This window comes from Anomaloglossus baeobatrachus, chromosome 4, assembly GCF_048569485.1.
Source record: "Anomaloglossus baeobatrachus isolate aAnoBae1 chromosome 4, aAnoBae1.hap1, whole genome shotgun sequence".
Lineage (NCBI taxonomy): Eukaryota > Metazoa > Chordata > Amphibia > Anura > Aromobatidae > Anomaloglossus > Anomaloglossus baeobatrachus.
This window is the reverse complement of record NC_134356.1, coordinates 657,290,741-657,314,378: the sequence shown is the minus strand read 5'-3', so window position 1 is coordinate 657,314,378 and position 23,638 is coordinate 657,290,741. Positions and strand designations below refer to the sequence as shown.

The 23,638-nt window shown below is 49.5% G+C and overlaps 1 protein-coding gene across 1 annotated transcript; it reads left to right on the top strand.

Moving 5' to 3' along the window:
• Nucleotides 1-868: 868 nt before the first annotated feature.
• AP1M2 (adaptor related protein complex 1 subunit mu 2) lies at nucleotides 869-21,572 on the top strand. The gene is made up of 12 exons (XM_075343100.1): nucleotides 869-1,031; nucleotides 5,291-5,447; nucleotides 6,480-6,547; nucleotides 7,322-7,452; nucleotides 9,518-9,665; nucleotides 9,760-9,886; nucleotides 11,499-11,641; nucleotides 12,027-12,098; nucleotides 12,796-12,954; nucleotides 13,225-13,350; nucleotides 13,510-13,585; nucleotides 20,625-21,572. The coding sequence occupies exons 1-12, from the start codon at nucleotides 990-992 to the stop codon at nucleotides 20,645-20,647; spliced, it is 1,272 nt and encodes a 423-aa protein (XP_075199215.1). The 5' UTR covers nucleotides 869-989; the 3' UTR covers nucleotides 20,648-21,572.
• Nucleotides 21,573-23,638: the final 2,066 nt, after the last annotated feature.

Genomic DNA, 23,638 nt, shown 5'->3' with positions numbered 1-23,638 from the left:
GTTTTATAGCTTCTCTAATCAGCAAAACTGTTTTCAGCTGTGCTAACATACTTGCACAAGGGTTTCAAAGGGATTTCTAAACATCCATTAGCCTTCTAACACAGCAAACACAATGTACCATTAGAACACTGGAGCAGTGGTTGTTGGAAATGGGCCTCTATACGCCTATGTAGATATTGCATTAAAAACCAGACGTTTGCAGCTAGAATAGTCATTTACCACATTCACAATGTATAGAGGGGATTTCTGTTTAATTTGTTAGCTTCATTGAAAAAAAAAAAAAAGTGCTTTTCTTTCAAAAATAAGAAATAAGAAAATATCTAAGTAATCCTAAACGTTTGAACTGTAGTGTGTATATATATATATCAGTGTATATATAATTTGTGAATAATTGCCCCCATAATTGGACCTTCCCTTTAAGGATCTAATGTATGTCACTGGCCTCCACCTTGGATGTGGCTGTTTTTTTTTGTTTTTTTTTTAAAGGGGAATCTTATCAGCCATCGATGAGGGTCACGTGACGTCCCCGAAAGTCTCTGGCCGCGCTCCCAACGTGTGGTTGATTTCTACAAACCGCGATGATGTGAAATTTGCCAAATCACATCCTGTCTGCACATTGCACGCCATTTTTTTTTTCCTTCCAAATATGCGACTTATTCATTTTTTTTCCCCCCTTCATCTGGTAAAAACTAAGACAACTCCTCCTGTCATTTAGTTGAAAAACCAGAAAAGTCAGAAGCTGCGCCTCCTCCCTGCAAACTACCCTCAATTAAAGGAGCCGCACCCCTCCTGCCCGTGCCTGCAGCAGGTGAGGGAGGGCATGAGGAGGCTCCTTTAAGAAGTTCACACCTGGCTTGTACCTGAGCGGTGACGTCAGACAGGTGCACACAGGAAGGCGGAAGAGGAAGGTGGCGGCCATTGAGGAGTTGACACAGTGGCAGTGACTTCTCACCAGCTCTGTCCCCTGTCCACATCACACAGGTGCCGCCATGTCTGCCTCCGCTGTCTTCGTCTTGGACCTGAAGGGAAAGGTAAGTGTCCCCCTCCCCCGGCTGCCATTCTGCCTGCGGAGCGCTCCGGCGGCTGCGGGACTACATTTCCCATGATGCCTCTCAGCAGATGTAGTGGGTGGGGACGCTGGGAGATGTAGTTCACTGACTATTAACTCGGTAAATGTGCAGGAAACTTCTACATCTGGAAACCCTAAAGTTTCTGCAGAAGCCTCGTATTGTAATGTGCACTGGACTGTAATAATAAGCCTCAGGGAGGGAACCTGCAGGGTAAAGACCGGGGGATGGTGCAATAATTACACTCCTCTATTATCACATAGGGGCGGTTTGGCATGCTGGCATCTGTAGTTCCCCAGCTTTATATAGAGAAAACATTACCTCTTTATGGCAACTTTGGGCCAATTTTAATTTGATTTAAAATTTTTTAACAGGAACCTGCAATTACAGTAATGCTGGCTGTATTATACTGCTGGCACCCGCCCTTTGAGGGGTGAGTTCAGCTCCTGAGCACCTTGAGCCCCCCCCCCCCCAAGCTCTCTGAGCCCCCCCCCCCGTGTCCTTTGAGTGCCCCCCCACCACCTGAGCCCTTTCAGTGCGCCCCCTACCTGAGCCCTCTGAGCGCCCCTGACCCACCTGAGCTCCCCACCTGAGCTCCCCACCTGAGCTCCCCACCTGAGCTCCCCACCTGAGCTCCCCACCTGAGCTCCCCACCTGAGCTCCCCTGACCCTCCTGAGCTCCCCTCCTGAGCTCCCCTCCTGAGCTCCCCACCTGAGCTCCCCACCTGAGCTCCCCTCCTGAGCTCCCCTCCTGAGCTCCCCTCCTGAGCTCCCCTCCTGAGCTCCCCTCCTGAGCTCCCCTCCTGAGCTCCCCTCCTGAGCTCCCCTCCTGAGCTCCCCTCCTGAGCTCCCCTCCTGAGCTCCCCACCTGAGCTCCCCACCTGAGCTCCCCTGACCCTTCTGAGCTCCCCACCTGATCCCTCTGAGCGCCCCTGACCTTCCTGAGCTCCCCACCTGAGCCCTCTGAGCGTCCCTGATCCTCCTGAGCTCCCCCCCTGATCTTCGCCTCCTGAGCTCCCCACCTGAGCTCCCCACCTGAGCCCTCTGAGCGCCCCTGACCTTCCTGAGCTCCCCACCTGAGCCCTCTGAGCTCCCCTCCTGAGCTCCCCACCTGAGCCCTCTGAGCTCCCCTCCTGAGCTCCCCACCTGAGCCCTCTGAGCGCCCCTGTCCCTCTTGAGCTCTCCACCTGAGCCCTCTGAGCGCCCCTGTCCCTCTTGAGCTCTCCACCTGAGCCCTCTGAGCACCCCTGACCCTTCTGACTGCCCCGACCCTCCTGAACGCTCCCTACCTGAGCGCCCCTGGGGGGGACATACTAAAATGAATGAAGAAAAGGAATGACCAAAAAGAATGAACATAATAACTTCTTCTTAGACATAATAGACATGGAATGAACATAGAATATATCTACATAATTGGGAAATGTCTACATATCCCATAAAAACCGGTGTGTATTTTATTCCCTGAGCTTCTTAGGTGAGGAATGAATAAAGAATATATAAAGAATAATGGGGAAATGTTGACGTATACCACCCAAACAAGTGTATATTTTATTCTCTCTTAGATATGTGGGGAATGAACATGGAATATATGTAGATAATATGTAGATTCATTCCTTGCCCATCTAACGCAGGGAATGAAATATACACCTGTTTATGGGACATGTGGACATTTCCCTATTATCTACATATGTTGTGTTCATTCCATGTGTAAGAAACCTATTGTTCATCTTTATAATTTTTAACGCAGAAGTTATGTTCATTCTTTTTATTCCTTTTCTTCATTCTTTAGTATGTCCCGCCCCTGAGCACTCCTGCCAATTTAGGGAGCACTAGTTTATTGTAAACTGAATCCAAAAATACAATCCAGATGGAATTTTGAGGGAAAGTTGTCAATTTGTCAAGTTGTTATTGGCGCAACAATTTTTTATATTGTGATTGGATTTTTTTTTTTTGTCATTTACTACGTACACTGAGGCTATGTGCCACTTGTCACTTGCAACAAAAAAAACAAACCAGCAGGATGGTGGCGTTATGTGCAGGGTTAGGATTCAGATTTTTGACAGGTTCCCTGTTTTTGTTAGGAAGCCACACCCATTTTATTTTAGCCACTCCTATTTTGCTAGCCACACCCATTTTCATGCACGTTCCTCAACCACAAAATCCAGGTAATGGTAACTAAAAATGAAGGTGCTTCCCCCTTCTTACCCCTCCTGTACCTTCAGGTACAGTCTCATTGCCTCCTGTCAGGTCCACGTTGTAGCAGTCATTTTCTTTGTATGGTGAAAGGAATTAAAGGGGTTTTCTGCAACTTTTCAAAATTTTTAATGGAACCCTGCTCAAATTGGAAAGGTTGTCGTCCTGTCCATCTGCCAACTAAACTTAACTGTCTGCTGCACCTAATCTCAGGCCTCAGCAGCCACAGGCCAAATATGTGCGATATACCAACACACCATGACCAGACCATATATTACCACCACATAGTAACCGAATAATACCACATATAAATGAGAATTACCACCAAATCATGCCCAGACCATATATTACCATCATAGTTACGAAACACTACATCCAAGGGACGAATACCACTACACCATGACCAGATCAAATATTATCACCACATAGTGGCTTAATAATGCCACATACAAGGGAAAAATACCATTACATCATGGGTGACCAGACCACATATTACCACTGAATAGTATACAATAGAGAAATAGTGCCACATCATGACCAAATCATATACAGTAGATCACAAAAGTGAGTACACCCCAACTTTTTGTAACTATTTTTAGATCTTTTCGTGGGACTACACTGAAGTTCTGCCCCTGTGATACAATGTACAGTAGTCAGTATGCAGCTTGTATAACAGTGTACATTTGGTGTCCTCTAAATAACTCAACACACGGCCATTGTCTAAACCACTGGCAACAAAAGTGAGTACACCCCTGAGTGAATATGGCCAAATTGCATCAATATTTTGTGTGGTCACCATTATTTTCAAGCACTGCCTTAGATCTATTGAGCATGAAGGTCACTAGAGTGTCACAGGAGTCATTGGATCCTCTTCCATGATGACATCAGAGATGGTGGATGTTAGAGACCTTGCCTTTCTCTACCTTCCATTTGAGGAGGCCCCACAGATGCTCAATAGGGTTTAGGTCTGGAGACGCTTGACTAGTCCAGCACCTTTGCCCTCAGTTTCTTTAGCGTGGCAGTGGTCATTTTGGAGGTGTTTGGGGTCGTTATATATTCGAATATGAAGGGAGGGAATCTTGCTCTGCTTCAGTATGTCACAGTACACTTTGACATTCATGGTTTCCTCAATGATCTGTAGCTCCCCACATTCAGCAGCACTTATGCAGCCCCAAACCATGACACTTCCTCCACCATGCCTGACTGAAGGCTTGACACCCTTGTCTTCCTCACCTGGTTGCTGCCACACACGCTGACATCATCTGAACCAAATAAGTTTATCTTATTCTCTTCAGACCACAGGATATGGTTGCAATTAATCCACGTCCTTAGTCTGCTTGTCTTCAGCAAGTTGTTTGCAGGCTTTCTTGTGCATCATCTTTAGAAGAGGCTTCCATCTGGGATTACAGCCATGCAGAGCAATGTTTGCGGCGTATGGTGGGAGCACTGACAGGTGGACCCTCACCTCTGTAACATATGCAGCAACGCTGGCAGCACTCATAATTCTAGTCTGAAAAGATGACCTCTGGATATGACGCTAAACACGTGCACTTCTGAGGTCGACCATGGTGATGCCTGATCTGAGTGGATCCTGTCTTGTTATACCGCTGTATGGTCTTGGCCACCATACTGCAGCTGAGTGTCGGGGTGTTGGCAATCTTCTTATAACCTTGGCCATCTTTATGTAGAGCAACAATTCTTTTTTTTCAGATCCTCAGAGAGCTCTTTCCCATGAGAAGCCATGCTCACCTTCCAGTGACCAGAATGAGAGCGTGAATGAGAGTGATGACACCAAAAGTAACACCCTTGTTCCCAATTCACACCCGAGACCTTGTAACACTAATGAGTCACATGACACCGGGGACGGAAAATAGCTAACTGGGTACAATTTGTCCATTTTCACTTAGGGGTGTACTCACTTTTGTTGCCAGTGGTTTTTACATTAATAGCTGTGTGTTCAGTTATTTAGAGGAGACCAAATTTACACTCCCTCACCATGTAACCGTATACATGTTCCTCTCTTTGTGTAGCCCCTCATCTGCCGGAATTATAAGGGGGATATTAATATGATGGAGATCGATCATTTTATGCCGCTCGTCGTCCAGAGGGAAGAAGAAGGAAACCTGACGCCGCTTCTCGTTCACGGGAAAGTCCACTTCTTATGGATCAAGCACAGCAACCTGTACCGTATCCTCCATGTGTATTGTATATAATTATATCTTTCCAGGGGAAGGGACACAAGTTGTTGCAAAACTCTAATAACTACAGCTTTTTGCTGTCGCGGCATGCTGGGAGTTGTAGTTTCGCAACTGCTGGTGACACATGGACTGGAAACCTCCACTCTACACCTGGGAGATTTTATGGCATCTGCTCCTGCCACATTCACTTGTGAGTTTCTTAATAAAGCAATAGATCACTCTAAATCCAACAAGGATACAGAACTTGTCACCAAATGAAAATTAGGCATTTTTTTTCTCTTATTTTATTCCCACGGCTCCCCTGAGTTTTCTGCTTTTTGTCTTTTTTAAATCTGCCATACGGTTCCAGAGATATGGGCCTTTCTATTTAGTGCTAATTTTCATGGCTCCTCTGGGGCGTGTCTTCTGGCTGCTCTGCATAATTACCCTGTGAGCCACGCCCCCTTATAAAGACCATTGAAATCTGCATTAAGTTATAAGTCCCATATCTCTGGAACCGTATGGCGGAATTAAAAAAGGCAAAAAGTAAAATAGTCGGGGGCACAACGGGAATAACAGAAGAGTAAAAACTGCTGACTTTTGACCTGATGACAGGTCCTCCTCTAAGGGATTTTACAATGGCCTCAACGGTCTTTGCAGGACTGGAAGTGATGACCTCATGACCACTAGTCTCCTGATCGTGCAGTTAATGACTTTCTGCTGGATCATGACATCATGATTCAGTAGTCAAGTGGCTACTGTTGGGGTGGGTAGTGGATCCCTGCGGATGTATAGGTTTTTTGTTTTTTTTTGCTTGTTTTTTCCCCGTTAGTCCCTGTTGGGATTGTTTAATTCTTCGGCCCCACACCTGTCCTTATTTTCTGTCTCTTCCATTAAAGTAAATAGGGCTGAGTTGCAATACCGTATACAACCTGTGGATAGGTGTGGCGCTGTTTCTAGAATGCTGACCTGTTTTTCCAATCTATTTTCAATTGTACATCTATAGATAATAGATTTTTAGTCCTTAACTCTTCGTTGCCAGTGGTGGCCTTAACCAATAAGAATGCCAATGCGGCTCTGGTCTACTCCTTCCTGTACAAAGTAGTAGAGGTGAGTGGGTAGGTGTCGAAAAGATCAGCAACCTTCAAGTGTTGGGAACCACAACTCCCAGCATACTGTTATAGCTGCCTGATAACCTGCATCTGTTCAGGCTTGCTGGAGGTTGTAGTTCCCCAACAGTTATTGTATTATACTGTGGAGGTGGCCTGAGCTATAGTTTGTTTAAACATAATAAGAATATCTGTGTATGTAAATAATCAAAATATAGATGTAGTAGCATAATTATCTGTCTGTCTATGTAGCAATCACATAGACCCATAATATGTTTCTAAGCTGTATAGTCATGAAGGGGTTACCAAGGATAAGTGAACAGATGTATAAACATTGAAAGTTTTATAATAATGAGCATAAGTCTTATCAGTAGCTTTCACACAGAAAGAATGTTTTAACGAACAAAGATGTGTTTCATAACATGCTGGGAGAAATTAGGGAGTAGAATCCTCCCTAAACTGTGTTCTGGCTTCAAGGTTATTGATGCATACTGTATAATTGGATCTATTGAATACACGAGTTGTTCAGTTGGTGACGCTGGCTCAAAGAGAACATGTCTCATGTGTTCATTGTCTAATGCATTAATATTGGCACTGATATATATAGCCAATATGGCACTGGCCTCTGAATATCCTGAACGAAGATACCATTAGCTATCTTTACCCAAATTTATACCTTGACAATACAATGGGCACCAGCCATGTGGGATTGCCAAGGCACACAGCTAAGATAGAGGCCTATGTTTTTTTTCATGTCCAGCATTCCTTCCCATAGGTTTTTACTGAATATTTCAAGGAGTTGGAAGAAGAGAGCATCCGAGACAACTTTGTCATTGTCTATGAGCTGTTGGACGAGGTGATGGATTTTGGGTTTCCTCAAACTACGGAAAGCAAAATCCTGCAAGAGTAAGTGATGGCCAAAAGTGTCTGACCCTTTATTTTTTTATTAATGAGCTACAGTGTTTAAGAGTCGCCTATTCTACCCTGAGGAACAAAATCAAGCCATGTCCTCTCCATAGTCCTATACTGGTCATGGGAGTTTGACAATGAAGAGGTACAGTCCATAGGATCGCTCACAACAAAGCAAACTGCCAGAAGCTGTGCATGTGGAACTTAAAGGCCTTGGTGTCCATGGCTGAGCGAGGCGCTCATGGCAGCTAGAGGGTCACACGTCTCTTGTGATGGCTGGGGAGGCCATGGTTGGGCAGGTTTGCGGGGCTCCGGGGATGGCTGGGGAGGTTAGCGGGGCTCTGGGGATGGCCGGGGAGGTTTGCGGGACTCTGGGGATGGCCGGGGAGGTTTGCGGGGCTCTGGGGATGGCCGGGGAGGTTTGCGGGGCTCTGGGGATGGCCGGGGAGGTTTGCGGGGCTCTGGGGATGGCCGGGGAGGTTTGCGGGGCTCTGGGGATGGCCGGGGAGGTTTGCGGGGCTCTGGGGATGGCCGGGGAGGTTTGCGGGGCTCTGGGGATGGCCGGGGAGGTTTGCGGGGCTCTGGGGATGGCCGGGGAGGTTTGCGGGGCTCTGGGGATGGCCGGGGAGGTTTGCGGGGCTCTGGGGATGGCCGGGGAGGTTTGCGGGGCTCTGGGGATGGCCGGGGAGGTTTGCGGGGCTCTGGGGATGGCCGGGGAGGTTTGCGGGGCTCTGGGGATGGCCGGGGAGGTTTGCGGGGCTCTGGGGATGGCCGGGGAGGTTTGCGGGGCTCTGGGGATGGCCGGGGAGGTTTGCGGGGCTCTGGGGATGGCCGGGGAGGTTTGCGGGGCTCTGGGGATGGCCGGGGAGGTTTGCGGGGCTCTGGGGATGGCCGGGGAGGTTTGCGGGGCTCTGGGGATGGCCGGGGAGGTTTGCGGGGCTCTGGGGATGGCCGGGGAGGTTTGCGGGGCTCTGGGGATGGCCGGGGAGGTTTGCGGGGCTCTGGGGATGGCCGGGGAGGTTTGCGGGGCTCCGGGGATGGCCGGGGAGGTTTGCGGGGCTCCGGGGATGGCCGGGGAGGTTTGCGGGGCTCCGGGGATGACCGGGGAGGTTTGCGGGGCTCCGGGGATGGCCGGGGAGGTTTGCGGGGCTCCGGGGATGGCCGGGGAGGTTTGCGGGGCTCCGGGCATGGCCGGGGAGGTTTGCGGGGCTCCGGAGATGGCCGGGGAGGTTTGCGGGGCTCCGGGCATGGCCGGGGAGGTTTGCGGGGCTCCGGAGATGGCCGGGGAGGTTTGCGGGGCTCCGGAGATGGCCGGGGAGGTTTGCGGGGCTCCGGGGATGGCCGGGGAGGTTTGCGGGGCTCCGGGGATGGCTGGGGAGCTGACTATCTCTCGTGGTGGCCGGGGGCGTTCGCGGGTCTCTCGGGGTGGTCGTAGGTCTCTCGTGGCAGCTGAGGAGATCGTGCGGCTCTCGTGGCAGCCGGAGCGGTTGCGGGGCTCTCAGGGAGGTCACGGGGCTCTTGTGGCGGCTGGGGAGGTATGTGTCATCACTAGAACGTCCTGACCTGTTCCAGTATGACTGTGCACTAATTGAGGTCTATAATGACATGAGGTGAGGTGTTTGACATGGGAAGAATTGGAGTGTCTGCACAGAGCCTTGACTGTAACTGACCGTTCTCTAACACACCTTTTAGGGATGAACTTGATTTTAAGCTAGAACTTCTACCTCCAACATCAGGGTCTGACCTCCCAATGATCTTTTAGGGGAAATCTTCATATTAACACCTGTTCCCTATGAGGACATATGGCTGCATTGTCCATATACTTTTGGCCATCGGTGTTGGAAAGGAGATGTTACTTTTGGCCGTGTGGGTGGAAGCTGCTAAAGGGGAGGTTCGAGGAGTCAAGGTTGTGAAAGCTTTATAGTATATTACCAAATTCTGACCTACTTTTGGATAAACTAGGGTTTCCCAGGGGATGCACATGTATAGTGAAGGTCATCACTGGGTCGCCTTCTTCACCCGTTGTCTCCTTCACCCTTCGTCTTCATTTCTTCTGGTCTAGATATATCACACAACAAAGCAACAAACTGGAAACTGCCAAGTCTAAAGTCCCCACAACTGTGACCAACGCAGTGTCCTGGAGGTCTGAGGGACTCAAGTACAAGAAGAACGAGGTCTTCATAGATGTGATCGAGTCCGTTAACTTGCTGGTGAGCTGTTGTTTGTTTGGGGGTTTTTTTTCGAAGACCTCGGCTTTGGGGGAACCTGATGAAATGCGGGAACGTTTGTACGGTTGTATTTCAGGTGAACAGTAATGGCAGCGTTCTACTAAGCGAGATAGTGGGAAGTGTGAAACTCAAAGTCTTCCTCTCCGGGATGCCCGAGCTGAGGCTTGGATTGAATGACCGCGTCCTCTTCGAGCTCACAGGACGTAAGTACCAGTCAGGGGCCGTAAAGAGCAGGCATAGGAGCCAAGATAAAGGGGGAGATGTCAGTATTTAAGATGCCAAGACCTTCTCACAGGCCTTAAAGGATATGGAGACCTTCTTGAACTTTTTTTTTTCTGTCTTTCAATTAAATGTATGTATTTTGGCCTAAAAAGAACTTTTGGTATTAAGTTTCATTCAAAATTTTGTTGTGTGTTTTTTTTTTTTTTTTTTTTTTTTTTTAGAGATTTTCTTTGCTGGCTACAAAGTGAGTTAACTGAGAATCCATCAGTGAGCTAGTCTTCAGACTTCATATCATAATCTGTCTTTTGCTGAACTCCTCTCTGCTTATTTATGACCACAAAACACATCAAAGTTGAACTGAACTTTGATGTGGTCGTAATTTTGCTGGAAAAATATATACAGCTAAAAGGTACAAACTCCCTGTCAGGTGGGAGCTCACTGACAGATCCTCGGTTAAGTCATTTTTACAGCCAGTTATAAATTATGCAACAGAAAGGATAAAGAAGGTAAATTGGGCAAAATTGTTGATGAAACCCAATTGCAAAATCTAGTGTTAGACCAAAACGTCAGGACTTTGAATTGTGTCTGTCTTAAAGGGAATTTGTGAGCAGGTTTTTGTGATGTAATCTGAGAGCAGCATAATGTAGGGGCAGAGATCCTGATTCCACAGATGTGTCACTTACTGGGCTGCTTGCTGTTGTTTCAATAAAATCAGTGTTTTATCAGCATGAGATTAGCACTACAAGTCTAGGTGTCTGGAGCCTTGTATTCCTCCTACTCTGTGTAATCTCGGCCCCACCACTGATTGGCAGCTTTCTGCCTATGCACAGTGTACACAGAAAGCTGCCAATCAGTGGTGTGGGCGGGGTTATGCAGGGCTCAGCATTCTGAGCTCTGTTAGATCAGCAAAGGAAACAGGGATTGTATCACAATGACAAGCAGCTCAGGCTACTTTCACACTTGCGTTGGACGGCTTCCGTTGATATCTGCAGCCTTGAGGAATTACGGTAACCGTTGCAGGAAACCGTTATATTCCTCATAGACTTCTATTAGCTACGGATAGCAACGGATGGTCTTGGGTTGCATCCACTGCACGACGTGTGTGTGTGTGTGTGTGTGTGTGTGTGTGTGTGTGTGTGTGTGTGTGTGTGTGTGTGTGTGTGTGTGTGTGTGTGTGTGTGTGTGTGTGTGTGTGGTGAAGATGAGGGCGGTAGTGCCGGTGTGTGCGCGGTGATGTCGGGGTGTGTGCAGTGAAGATGAGGGCTTTCTCTCGGCTAAAGAAAACTTAACGCACCGCGTTATTTCACTGGAATCCGTGGCCTTTATTATCACACTTTTTGCAAGGCATCCGTCACATGCGTTACACAACGCATTGTGACGGATGCCGCACAACGCAAGTGTGAAACTAGCCAAAGTGACAATAGTTATAAAAGTAAAAAAAAACAAACCCCTGTACGTAGAAGAACTTCATTGTGATCAGTAAGCTGATAATTCTAGTAAGTTTCAAAAGAAAAAAGGAAACTGTCAGCAGGCAGGTTTTTGTAACTTTTAATACTGCCGTGATATTTAGATTTACCCCTGCCTGATACCTAGGGAATAAGAATAAGACTGTGGAGCTTGAAGATGTGAAATTCCACCAGTGCGTCCGTCTTTCCCGTTTTGAGAATGATCGCACCATCTCGTTTATTCCTCCGGATGGGGATTTTGAGCTGATGTCATACCGTCTGAACACACAGGTACCTGAGCCCCTGCTGCCGTCTGTCCTCTGTTGCTGCCGTCTGTCCTCTGTTGCTGCCGTCTGTCCTCTGTTGCTGCCGTCTGTCCTCTGTTGCTGCCGTCTGTCCTCTGTTGCTGCCGTCTGTCCTCTGTTGCTGCCGTCTGTCCTCTGTTGCTGCAGTCTGTCCTCTGTTGCTGCCGTCTGTCCTCCCTGCCTATCTAGTCTCCTGCAATACAACTTTTTTTTTTTTTTTGTTTTGCCTTCTTTAGATACTTTTCTCTATCCCCTGAGCACATGCACTTTTGCATTGTCGGGTGCTTTGTAGGTCACCGTGTGACGTAGGTTGTAGCCTGTAATCTCCGGCCGTGCGATGCCTACTTTATAGATTGTTTTATTCTCCACAGGTCAAACCTTTGATCTGGATTGAATCCGTCATAGAGAAGTTCAGCCACAGTCGCCTGGAAATCATGGTGAAGGTAAAGATCAAGAAACTTGACCGGAGGGAGAAGTTATGACAGTGTGCCCCTCCCACAACAGGATAACACAGACAAGGGGGAGGAGCTATTACATGGCGTTTTCCCCTCCAACCACAGTGTGACACAGGCAAGGGGAAGCAGCTACCGTATTACGTGGAGTCTTCCCCTCCTACCACAGGGTTACACTGACAAGGGGGAAGAGCTATTACATGGAGTTTGCCCCTCCAACCACAGTGTGACAGACAAGGGAAAAGAGCTGTTACATAGTCTCCCCCCTCCCACCCCAGGGTGGCAAAGACAAGAGGGAGGAGCTATTACATGGAGTCTGCCCCTCTTACCACAATGTGACAGACAAGGGGGAGGAGCTATGTTACAAGAAGTCTGCACCTCCCACCACAAGGTGACAGACAGGAGGGAGGAGTTATGTCACACTGTCCTTCCCACAGGGTGACAGTCAAGGGGAGGAGTTGTAACATTGCATCACATAGACAAACGGGAGGAGCCATGTCACATGGCGTCTGCCCCTCCCAGCACAGTATGACAAAGACAAGGGGGAGGAGCTATTACATGGAGTCTGCCCCTCCCACCACAGGGTGACAGACAGGAGGGAGGACCTTTGGAATATGATATGGATCCTCCTATTTTTCGGATGACGTTTTTTGATGTGGCGTTTTCTATCATCTTTCTCTTCTCTTAGGCAAAAGGTCAATTTAAGAAACAGTCGGTGGCAAACAACGTTGAGATCTCTGTTCCTGTTCCAAGTGATGCGGATTCTCCAAAATTCAAGACCAGTGTGGGGAGCGCGAAATATGTTCCCGAGAAAAACGTGGTGGTGTGGACCATCAAGTCGTTTCCGGTGAGCGAGACCTTCAACTATGACCCGTTCTTGTGCGATGGGTGGCCTGTATTGTATCAGAAAGGCTAATGGCTTCCACTGTCCGTGGATCTTTTTCTGATTCTTGGGGAAACTTAAAATCGAATGTCTAATTTTTTTAAGCTATCATGTTCCTCTACTGTAGTATATGTCATGTATGATATGTGCCAGAGCCACGGGCCCACCAGGGCCGGTGCTGGATCACCAAGGCCATTTTATGGTTAATTCTAACATCTCATCATTATCGTGCAGGGTGGGAAGGAGTATTTGATGAGGGCGCACTTCGGGCTGCCTAGTGTGGAGACAGAAGAGATGGAAGGAAAACCCCCAATCGGCGTCAAGTTTGAAATTCCTTATTTCACCGTATCTGGAATCCAGGTAAGTGGAAACGGAGGGGGTGAACCTTCAGTGATCAGACACCAATCAGCTCTGGGAAAGGATGACGCCATCATATCAGTCACCGGCCCACCAGGGATGTGACTGAGCCCACCAGGCTGCCACTATCCATATTATTATTTATTTATTTTATTTTTTTAGGTTCGGTACATGAAAATTATTGAAAAAAGTGGATACCAAGCTCTTCCATGGGTCCGATATATAACGCAAAGCGGAGGTACGTGAATAATATACAAGGACCCCTAAATGACAAGACTACAGCACAATAGACCGCAATAATAATAATATTCAAAGCATTATAACCCCCTGTATGTAGAAAGGTGAGCCACACAACTCAAGGGTTGCCCGAAGCAAAATATCTATACCCTCCCCCCCCCCCCCACAACATACCCGGCATTGTTTTTTGTTTTTTTTTTCTTGTATTCCCCATCCCCCCCCCCCACAACATACCTTGCTTTGATTTTTTTTTTTTTTTTTCTTGTATTTCCTCCCCCCCACAACATTCCTTGGATTTTTTTTTCTCTTGTATTTCCCCCCCCTCTTAACACACACACACACACACACACACACACACACACACACACACACACACACACACACCCCTCCCTCCCTGACACTTTCCAGTATATTATATAGTAATATGAATAATGGAATTCAAAATTACTTGTCCTGCAAAAGAACAAAGCTCCTATATGGCTATGTGGGTGAATATAGAAATGTTATGGCCCTCAAGAGAAGGAGGGGGGTGGAATATAACTACAGTGCAAGGAAACGAAAAATTGCATGGTCTTTAAGGAGTTAACTGTGTTGCCCAGGGCTATGGGGTGCTCGGTCCCGGGCCGTATATGTACGGGGATGCTGTGTCACGGTTGTATAATGGCTGATGCCCGGTTCCGTGACCCTGGGGACGCTTTTTAATGGGGGAATATATACAGGGCAATGAAAGAGTTTGTATTGTGACGCCGGTTGCGGTTATGGTGATGGAACCGCCGCTGCACAGTCTATTACCTCTGTGGCTAATGGTAATGGCAGCCTGGATGTTAGGCTCTCCGCAAGTAGGGCCAGGCCCCCAGAGAGTGAATGTAGGGGTCCGTCGCAGAAAGAAGGGAGACCACACATTGGGATGCAGTGCAACTTCTGTTTACTCAGTGTTGTTGAGCTGTGGCCCGGAGGACGGCGGCTGGTTAAGACCCCTGGTCCCTTTTGTCCTAGTGCCAGTGTGGTGACCTGGTGGTCTCTTTCCCCGACACCTCTCACTGGTTGGTGGGACCCCGTAGCCTGGAGAGTTTGTGGGTCCCTTACTGTCTGTCAGCAGTCTCTGGTCCGTACGGTGGGCAGTGAAAACCCTGTAGGGTCGGTGTTCTGCTCTGGTCCCTGGCTCAATCTTTACTGCTGGTGCCCCCGGATTCTTGGGTCAGTGAGGTCCGTGAAGGTCCCCTCACTGTGCAGGGATTTGTCAGGTTGCCTGAAGCTGTCGCCTGACCTAGGGCCATGTGCCCCGTCGGTGCTCTGGTTCCAGGGTTACCTGGCTCTACCCTCCCTGGCAACCACTCTCCTGTGCCACCTCTGTCACCGTTACACCACCCCGTATAGAAACCCGTCCGTCCCCTTCAACTGTCACTACCGGACTCCTCTGTCTGACTGTCTGTGTCTGATTGTCTGTCCCCTCCCAACGGGCTGCCTTCTAGTGGACTGGCTCCGCCTCTGGGTGGATATCTGTCGCGGGCGGGGAGGAGGGTGTCAGCACACCGCGCTCACCCCTTCTGCTCGGGTCCGGCAGTTGCTCCTGGTGGCTCGAGCTGCGAGCCGGATCCCGGGGTGTCTCGAGCGGCACTCCTCGCCCGTGAGTGAAAGGGGGGGGTTGTTTGTTGGGGTTATAGTTCGTGACGCCACCCACGGTTGTGGTGATTGCACCACCGCTGCTCGGTGTTTGGGTCCCGGGGATGGTGATGGGAGCAGCCAGGTGTTGTGTTGCCCCTCCGTGGGTAGGGGTTGGTGATCCCGGGGCCCGGTGGAGAGATGTAAAGTGTAGGGCCTGGAGGGCGCAGGGACGCGGGGGCAGCGCTGTGCCTTGCGGCACTGTGGTACTCACTCAGCCTGACACGGACACAGTTTGTACGGTAAACCAACGGCTGGTAGGACGGTCCCACAGACGGCTGCACCTGCACTCCCGGTAGGTGGCGGTGACTTCTCTCTTCCTTGCACCTGTGTGGTCTGATGGTAGCGGTGGATTCCCTCCGGTTACCCGCTCCCCGACTGCAATCTGGGCCGGAGGAGCTCTACACTTTGCCCGCAGGCGCTGGCCCTGGGGAAACTGGTGCCTTGGCGGTGGCGGTGTCTCCCCGTTAATGGTCGGGCTGTTGCCGTCAATCGGGACTTTGTTGTTGGGGGATCTGCGTCCCCGTCACTGACGGATTCGGCAAATTGGGCGACTCCTAGCCTTGCCGGGGTCCGAGAGGCCCCTGCCCTGGTGCTGACTGTCCTTCGGAACACTGCTCCAGACCACCGGGCACACAGCCAACGGGGTCCTTCCAGGAACTTCCGAACTGTCCCACTCCGGACAGTCACCGCCGTCGCTGACCTTGCTGTTCTAGCCCTACACACAGCTGGGCTCTCAGGCTTTGCACACTCTCTGCGCTGTCTCCACTTCTTGCTTTCCTCCTTTTTTCACTTTCCTTTCCTTCGCTTTCACTTCTTGTTGTTTACTCTAGCCCCTGCCTGGGCTACTCCTCACTCGTTCATGTCCCTCACTGGACTCCAACTGCCTGGTTACTTCCTGCCTCCAGTGTTGTGAGCTCCTTGGTGGGCGGAGCCAACCGCCTGGCCCACCCCCTGGTGTGCATCACCAACCTCTGGAGGAAGGCAACAAGGATTTCTGGTTAGCAGGTGTGCCTACCTGGAGTGTGGGGTGTGGTGGTGTTGTTATCTGTGTCCCCTGGATTGCCCAGGGCGACACATTCCCCCTTAGCAAAATGCAGACCGTCCGCGGGCTGCCGTCCTACACCGGTTTTATTTTTCTGTAAAAAGGGGATAACAGGGTTAAACATAACATAAGCATAACATTTTTAATCAACTCTTCCCAAGACGGGAGGCACATTTTACTTTTAACGTTTCAACGGTGTACGGTCACGGTTTCCGCTCTCTCCCACCCAAGCAACCTGGCCCTGATGCTGCCCCTAAAACCCAGGCAGCACCCCTTGACCCACAGTCCAACACAAGTCACCCGAGCGGGATCTGTCCTTGCCCTCCAGAGGGTAGCCACCGGTCCCTTTGGTGGCTGGGCCCTGGCCTGCTCTGCTCAGGGCCCTCCCTCCAACCTGCCTCTCCGGAGGCGGCATTGCGGAAACGGTAACGGTACCCAACATATTTACAAGCCACTAACGTTTGTGGTTGCCCTGCAGAGTTCACGGGCTTGTCCATGGCTAGTTCCCATGCATTTTTAAACTTTAAACGGTCCCTACGGGGACAACGGTGCCGGCTCCTGCCGGTTGCTAATCACTGCAGACAATCAGGTAAACTTCGGTAAATCATTTTTCATTTTTCAAAACTTTCAAACAACAAACAACTCAGTGGTGGTCCCAACGGGGGACGGTGCGACGGGCATCCGCTGCCCTACTCCGGTCCTGCTGCTGCTTCCTCCGAGGGAGGGGGTGCAGAGCTCACCTTGCTCTCCGGGCTGCCCTTCAGCTTTACGTCCAGGGCAAACCACCCCCTCTCTCCGCAGTGCCGAGTGTAACGCACCATGTCCCCTGGTATTAGGTTGCGGCCAGGATGCTCCTCGGGCAGATGGGCATGCACATCCCGCCGGGCTACAAACACCTCGGCCTCCAGGCCCGGTTCGTATATGAACTCGTAGCCCCGGCGGATATCGAAGCGCCGCGCCTGTCCCTCGTAGAACGGGCCCCGGACACGGAAGGTCGCTTGCTGCAGGTTCTCCTTTTCCCGGATGGCTCGGGCTACCAGCTCGGCTTTTCTTCGCTCCCTCTCCGCGATTTCCAGGCCCAGCTTGGTCGGCTCCCTGTCCCAGTATGGCTCCGGCGCACGGGTTGAGCCCCGCGGGACATCCAGTACGTTACCCACTGTCAGAAAGGTGGGCGGCGTATCCCGCGGTGTCATGGCCTTGGGCGCTGCCTTGCAGCAACAACCCGGCGCCACCTCAGCCGAGGTGTGGGGGATGGGCACAGGGGCTTTCCGCAGGTGGGCCTTCGGCTCGGAGCGGGTCATCGGCTCCGGCTCGGGGAACTGCTCGGGGACTGTCTCTGGCACACTCTTCGGGGCCTTCCATGGCAATGCCTCCGGCTGGCTTCGGGCTCCGCTACAGGTCGGTCCGCTGGGGCGGACGGGCTGGGTATCGCTACCGGTTGCGGTGGTAGCGGGCCTAGTGGCGGGGTCACGGCCTCCGGGACGGGTGGCGAAGGAGGCAACGGGGGGAGAGGGCTTGGACTGGGTCCCTCAGCCGCAGCGACCGGTCCCTCCGGGACATAGGGGCGTGGGTCACTCACCCTCCCTTCCTCCGCTTCCTCCTCGCGTCTCCGCACGGCTGCCACAACGTCCGCCATGTCGGTCTCCCACTCCTCCATGAGGAGCTGCATCTTGACCTGCAGCCTTAGGTGGAGCTGCGCGGTCCGGATTTCCACCCACGCTGCGGTTCCCGGTGCGGGGGCCACGGTGTTTCGGGACGGCATCCACATGGTATCTCCACTGTTTGCTTCCAGGAACGGTATTCTGGCAAGGTCCTGGCGTCCCTGCTTTTATAGCGGCGACTACATGCCGCCAGCCGCCATCGCGTCCCCCCTAGCTCTTTCCGGCCCCTCCTCTCTCGGGGCGGGGTTTTGGCCTTCGCGCTTCTACTGCTCGAGAAGACGCTCGAGCGGGAACTTTTCGCGCCAAAGATGGCGGCTTCTGAAATTTTTCTGCCGGATGCCTCCGGCGGTAACAAGGCGCACCTCTACCTGACGGCAGAGCGGTAAGATCCTGTTCGTGACGCCAAGTTGTCGCGGGCGGGGAGGAGGGTGTCAGCACACCGCGCTCACCCCTTCTGCTCGGGTCCGGCAGTTGCTCCTGGTGGCTCGAGCTGCGAGCCGGATCCCGGGGTGTCTCGAGCGGCACTCCTCGCCCGTGAGTGAAAGGGGGGGGGTTGTTTGTTGGGGTTATAGTTCGTGACGCCACCCACGGTTGTGGTGATTGCACCACCGCTGCTCGGTGTTTGGGTCCCGGGGATGGTGATGGGAGCAGCCAGGTGTTGTGTTGCCCCTCCGTGGGTAGGGGTTGGTGATCCCGGGGCCCGGTGGAGAGATGTAAAGTGTAGGGCCTGGAGGGCGCAGGGACGCGGGGGCAGCGCTGTGCCTTGCGGCACTGTGGTACTCACTCAGCCTGACACGGACACAGTTTGTACGGTAAACCAACGGCTGGTAGGACGGTCCCACAGACGGCTGCACCTGCACTCCCGGTAGGTGGCGGTGACTTCTCTCTTCCTTGCACCTGTGTGGTCTGATGGTAGCGGTGGATTCCCTCCGGTTACCCGCTCCCCGACTGCAATCTGGGCCGGAGGAGCTCTACACTTTGCCCGCAGGCGCTGGCCCTGGGGAAACTGGTGCCTTGGCGGTGGCGGTGTCTCCCCGTTAATGGTCGGGCTGTTGCCGTCAATCGGGACTTTGTTGTTGGGGGATCTGCGTCCCCGTCACTGACGGATTCGGCAAATTGGGCGACTCCTAGCCTTGCCGGGGTCCGAGAGGCCCCTGCCCTGGTGCTGACTGTCCTTCGGAACACTGCTCCAGACCACCGGGCACACAGCCAACGGGGTCCTTCCAGGAACTTCCGAACTGTCCCACTCCGGACAGTCACCGCCGTCGCTGACCTTGCTGTTCTAGCCCTACACACAGCTGGGCTCTCAGGCTTTGCACACTCTCTGCGCTGTCTCCACTTCTTGCTTTCCTCCTTTTTTCACTTTCCTTTCCTTCGCTTTCACTTCTTGTTGTTTACTCTAGCCCCTGCCTGGGCTACTCCTCACTCGTTCATGTCCCTCACTGGACTCCAACTGCCTGGTTACTTCCTGCCTCCAGTGTTGTGAGCTCCTTGGTGGGCGGAGCCAACCGCCTGGCCCACCCCCTGGTGTGCATCACCAACCTCTGGAGGAAGGCAACAAGGATTTCTGGTTAGCAGGTGTGCCTACCTGGAGTGTGGGGTGTGGTGGTGTTGTTATCTGTGTCCCCTGGCTTGCCCAGGGCGACACATATCCATTGGGTCCCGGACTAGTCAGTCATCCCTAATGGGGAGTGGGAACTGGGGATGTTATGTGTTTAGGTGGTACCGGCACTGGTCTTCCAGGTCCCTGTGGGTAGGCCCTGCATCTTAGCCAAGATGCAGTACCTAGTAAAGCCCTGAGGGGTTCAGGGGCGCTACATAGATGTGTGTATGTATACTGAAACTATGGATAGGACCCTTTCCCTGGGCAGATCCTTCAGGGCAGTGCAACTCAAACTGTGAGGCACCCCCTCATTTTTAGTAAGACAATTTCTGTTTAGGAACTGAATTCCTTTTTGGGCTTTTTTTTTTTTTTTTTTTTTTTTTTGAAAATTGGGGTAAACTTAAGCAAAAAGTTTTACTTTTTTTTGTTTTTTTTTTACCCTGGCAGCTGATCATTATATGATGAAGTCTCCTCAGTTAAAAACAAAAAGCCCTCGGGGGTGTAGTCTAAACCTGTGGGGTTAAGCTCCGCCCCCGCAGAGCCATAACAGCAAAGCTTTAAACTATTCAATCCCGATGAACTGAAATAGAAAGGAGGACCTCTCTAGGAGAGCCGCTCCCAATTTGGGGGAAGGAGTGCCCTTGTATTACATGGACGGCCATTCATGTCATGGCCATGACTTAAGACCTGTCCCAAGAGTGGAATTGAGGGCCGAGGTGGACACCTTTTGCAAATGATGCCCCTAAGGTGAGAATTTGGTACGAAAAAGAACAGAGGATCAAATTGCTCCATCTTTTGTCGAAAAAGAGAAGTGCTACACAGTTGAATAAAGACCTTTTTAATGCTGTAAGGAGTCCTCACTTTGTCCCCAAGGGGAATGGGAACACCCAGTTGTCAGTTTATTCCTACATTTCCAGGCAGAATAACAGAGGAATGAGACAACACTGAGTTCTAAACAAACCAATACAGTTAAATTTATAAGGCATTCAAACATTCTAACAGACCCTCATTTAAAGGAATTGTCCATTTTTGGACTCTTAATTTTTTTTTAATTTTTTTTTCCTTGTAGATTACCAGCTCCGCACAAACTGATCGCAACCAAGAATCTCTCCCCGTGTGTGTGTGAGGTGCTCCCGTCTACAGCCTGTATTATACTCTCATATGAAGAAAACAAAAAACTAATATTTTTGTAGTCTTCATAATACGGAAACCAAGCATCGAAAAATAAGAATACGACGAGGACGGTCGTGATCCGGCAACAATAGATCGTATCCTGAGGAATGTCTCAACGTAATCTCTTATAAAAAAAAAATAAAAAAAAAATCCCATTGTTGGTCGTTAATAGGGGCAAATCTGTCCCCCCCGCTGAGGACTCGTATGACGGGACTATAAGATATACGGTGCCCACATTAGCTCTCTATATTAAAACAGGGGCAGCTGAATATGTCCATTCATATATATATATATATTTTTTTTTTGTTGTTTTTTTATCCAAGTAAAAAAAAAATTTGCTCTTTTTAAAGTTTAAAATTTATATAATATTTTTTAATAATTATTTAGGTTTTGGGTAAATGATGGGTAAAAAAAAAAATAATATCTGCAACTTGGAAAAAGTGTGTACTTTTGGATCCTAGGGAAGGGGGAGTGTGAACGAGAGGGGAACATCCCGAGAGCTTTGTGTCCTCTGATGGCAACGTCAATTCACACGCAAATAGATTACAAAGTTATAGAATTTCTGTACTGATAACTTCTTTTTTTTTTTTTTTTTTTTTTTCCCACGCATAAATTCGGGGAAACTATTTTAATGCTTTTTGACCTTGTTTGGATCCCATACTTTATTGTTTGGATTATTTAAAAAAAAAACAAAAAACCTTGAGTTCCCTCCTCCGAAAAACAAACAAAAATACTGATGTAAATAATCAAAAGTTTATCTGTTCCATATTGATGAATTCGTACAACTATTTGCCTTCTGTGTTAAAAAAAATAAAAGTAATAATAAACTGTACTGCTGAGTAAACTGTGTCCAGGGTTATTTAATAGTTTTGTAGCTGTCTGGTTATGTTGCTTATAAAATGATAAATACCATGAGCCCCTAAAATTGTAACTTCAAATTTTAATTTTTTTTATGCAGTACCACTTCTGACCACTGTAATTGCTTACATTTTCCATAGACTTCAATGCAACAGCGCCCCCACTTCCAAACTGTCTATATTGCTATATTTTTTTTTTTAATGCTTTTAGGCATCTGAAAACGTCTTTAATAATCCTTGGTGTGAGGGGGAGGAGGAGAGGGTGTATAGCCGAATCTGAAGGATAATTAACAGTGCTCCTGTGAGGGAGGAAGGGTCATTTTTAGTAGTCAGTCTCATAACAGCCAGCTGCTTCTTAGAAATATGTACCCTCCCAAGACTTTACATCACCACTGGGCTAAGACAAAAAAAAATAGTCCCAATCAGCAATTTGCAGCTTGTTGGGTTGTAATCATGACGCTTCTACAAACGATGATGCCCAATCCGGTGTTCATGGCTGCCCCCAAGTGGTCAGAAGTTATATTACAGCACAGATCTGTATCACTGATTGTTTTCCCCTTAGACCCCATTATAGCTTCTCATATAGCCATATCAGATCTCATACTTTGCACTGACGAGGGATAATAATCCCGAAACACCATGTCTGCAAATTGAGCTTCTGATCTGGCATAAATCCTAGGTCGCATGAAAAGGCTTGTTAAAGGGCCACATTTGACTTTTAGGATTGCTACTTCCAATAGGTGGCGCTAGAGGTCGTCTTCTTCCTCCCCTGAAGAGACAATTTGCTTGTTTCTTGGAATTTTCACCCAATCCATGGTAATTTAGAGTACAAGACAAACACTGGTTGGCACAAGCTTCGCTCTTTTGCAGCATCTTTTGGGTTTGGGGGAGAAGTGAGAGCTTGAACCCTTATCTTAGCCTCCAGGCAAATGTAAAGGTTACAGCCTCCTTAAGGAGGGCAGAAGGGTAATGGTTACCCAGTAGGACACGTCTTGCTGGTTACACCTCACAGCTGAGGCGTTGTGCTTGGTGGTTGTAGTATAAGTCCTTCATGGAATAAGCCGAGTGTTCTGAGTACTGACCAACTGTGCGGCGTACAGGCGGTGACGGCACCACTTGTATGTTCTCAGCGATGGAAAGTACAACTGGTTCTGAAATAGCACTCTCCTTCCCCCTGCACTGATGTTTTTTTTTTTTTTTTTTTTTTTTATTTCCTAGTGTATCTTGTGGTATTTGATGTTTTTGATGCAAATTTCTTCAAATGAAGAAAAAATTTTTTTATATATATATATATATATATATATATATATATATATATATATATATATATATATATATATATATATATATATATATATATATATATATATATATATATATATATATATATATAAATATTATATATATATAATTTCCCGCCGCAGTGGAAATAGGTTAAGCAAACACATACCATACTTTTCGTTTTATAAGACGCACCCCAAATTTAGAGGAAAAAAAAATATAATGGGTCCGTTTTATAATCCGGTGGTGTCTTTATTGGGGAGGGGCAGCAGTGGTGGAGCGGGGTCACAGGAGGCAGGGGCGGTGCTGGGGTAGGGCGATGCTGCGGGCATTGTGAGGAGGGAGGAGCATCCAGATGCTGTCGGCAGTGAGGGCTTCAAAAAAATGGCGCCCGGAGTCGGCACGTGCGCAGATGGAGCTCTCGGCTTAATGACAAGCCAAGATATCATCTACACATGCGCCACCTCCAGGTGCCGTTTTCTTTAAGTCCATTGCAGGGAATCAATGGGCCGAAGGAAAAGTGTGTGCATATGAAATCTTGAGCCGAGAGGACCATCTGCATGCGCACCGACTTCGGGCGCCATTATTTGAAGCCCGCACCGTCAAGATTTTCAGAATGGCGGCCCCTGCCTCACTGTCCGCCGCCCGCAGCGCAGCCCACCACTCACAGTAAGCCCGCAGCATCTCCCCTGCCTCCTGTGACCATTCTCCACCACCCTCCATAAGCTACATTTAGATTTTAAGACGCACCCCTCATTTTCCTCCCAAAATT

Coding starts and splice junctions, on each gene's coding strand:
- AP1M2 (XM_075343100.1), top strand. CDS start 990: ATGTCTGCCTCCGCTGTCTTCGTCTTGGACCTGAAGGGAAAG. Junction 7,453..9,517: donor GAAAGCAAAATCCTGCAAGA/GTAAGTGATGGC, acceptor CTTCTGGTCTAG/ATATATCACACAACAAAGCA. Junction 9,887..11,498: donor CCTCTTCGAGCTCACAGGAC/GTAAGTACCAGT, acceptor CCTGATACCTAG/GGAATAAGAATAAGACTGTG.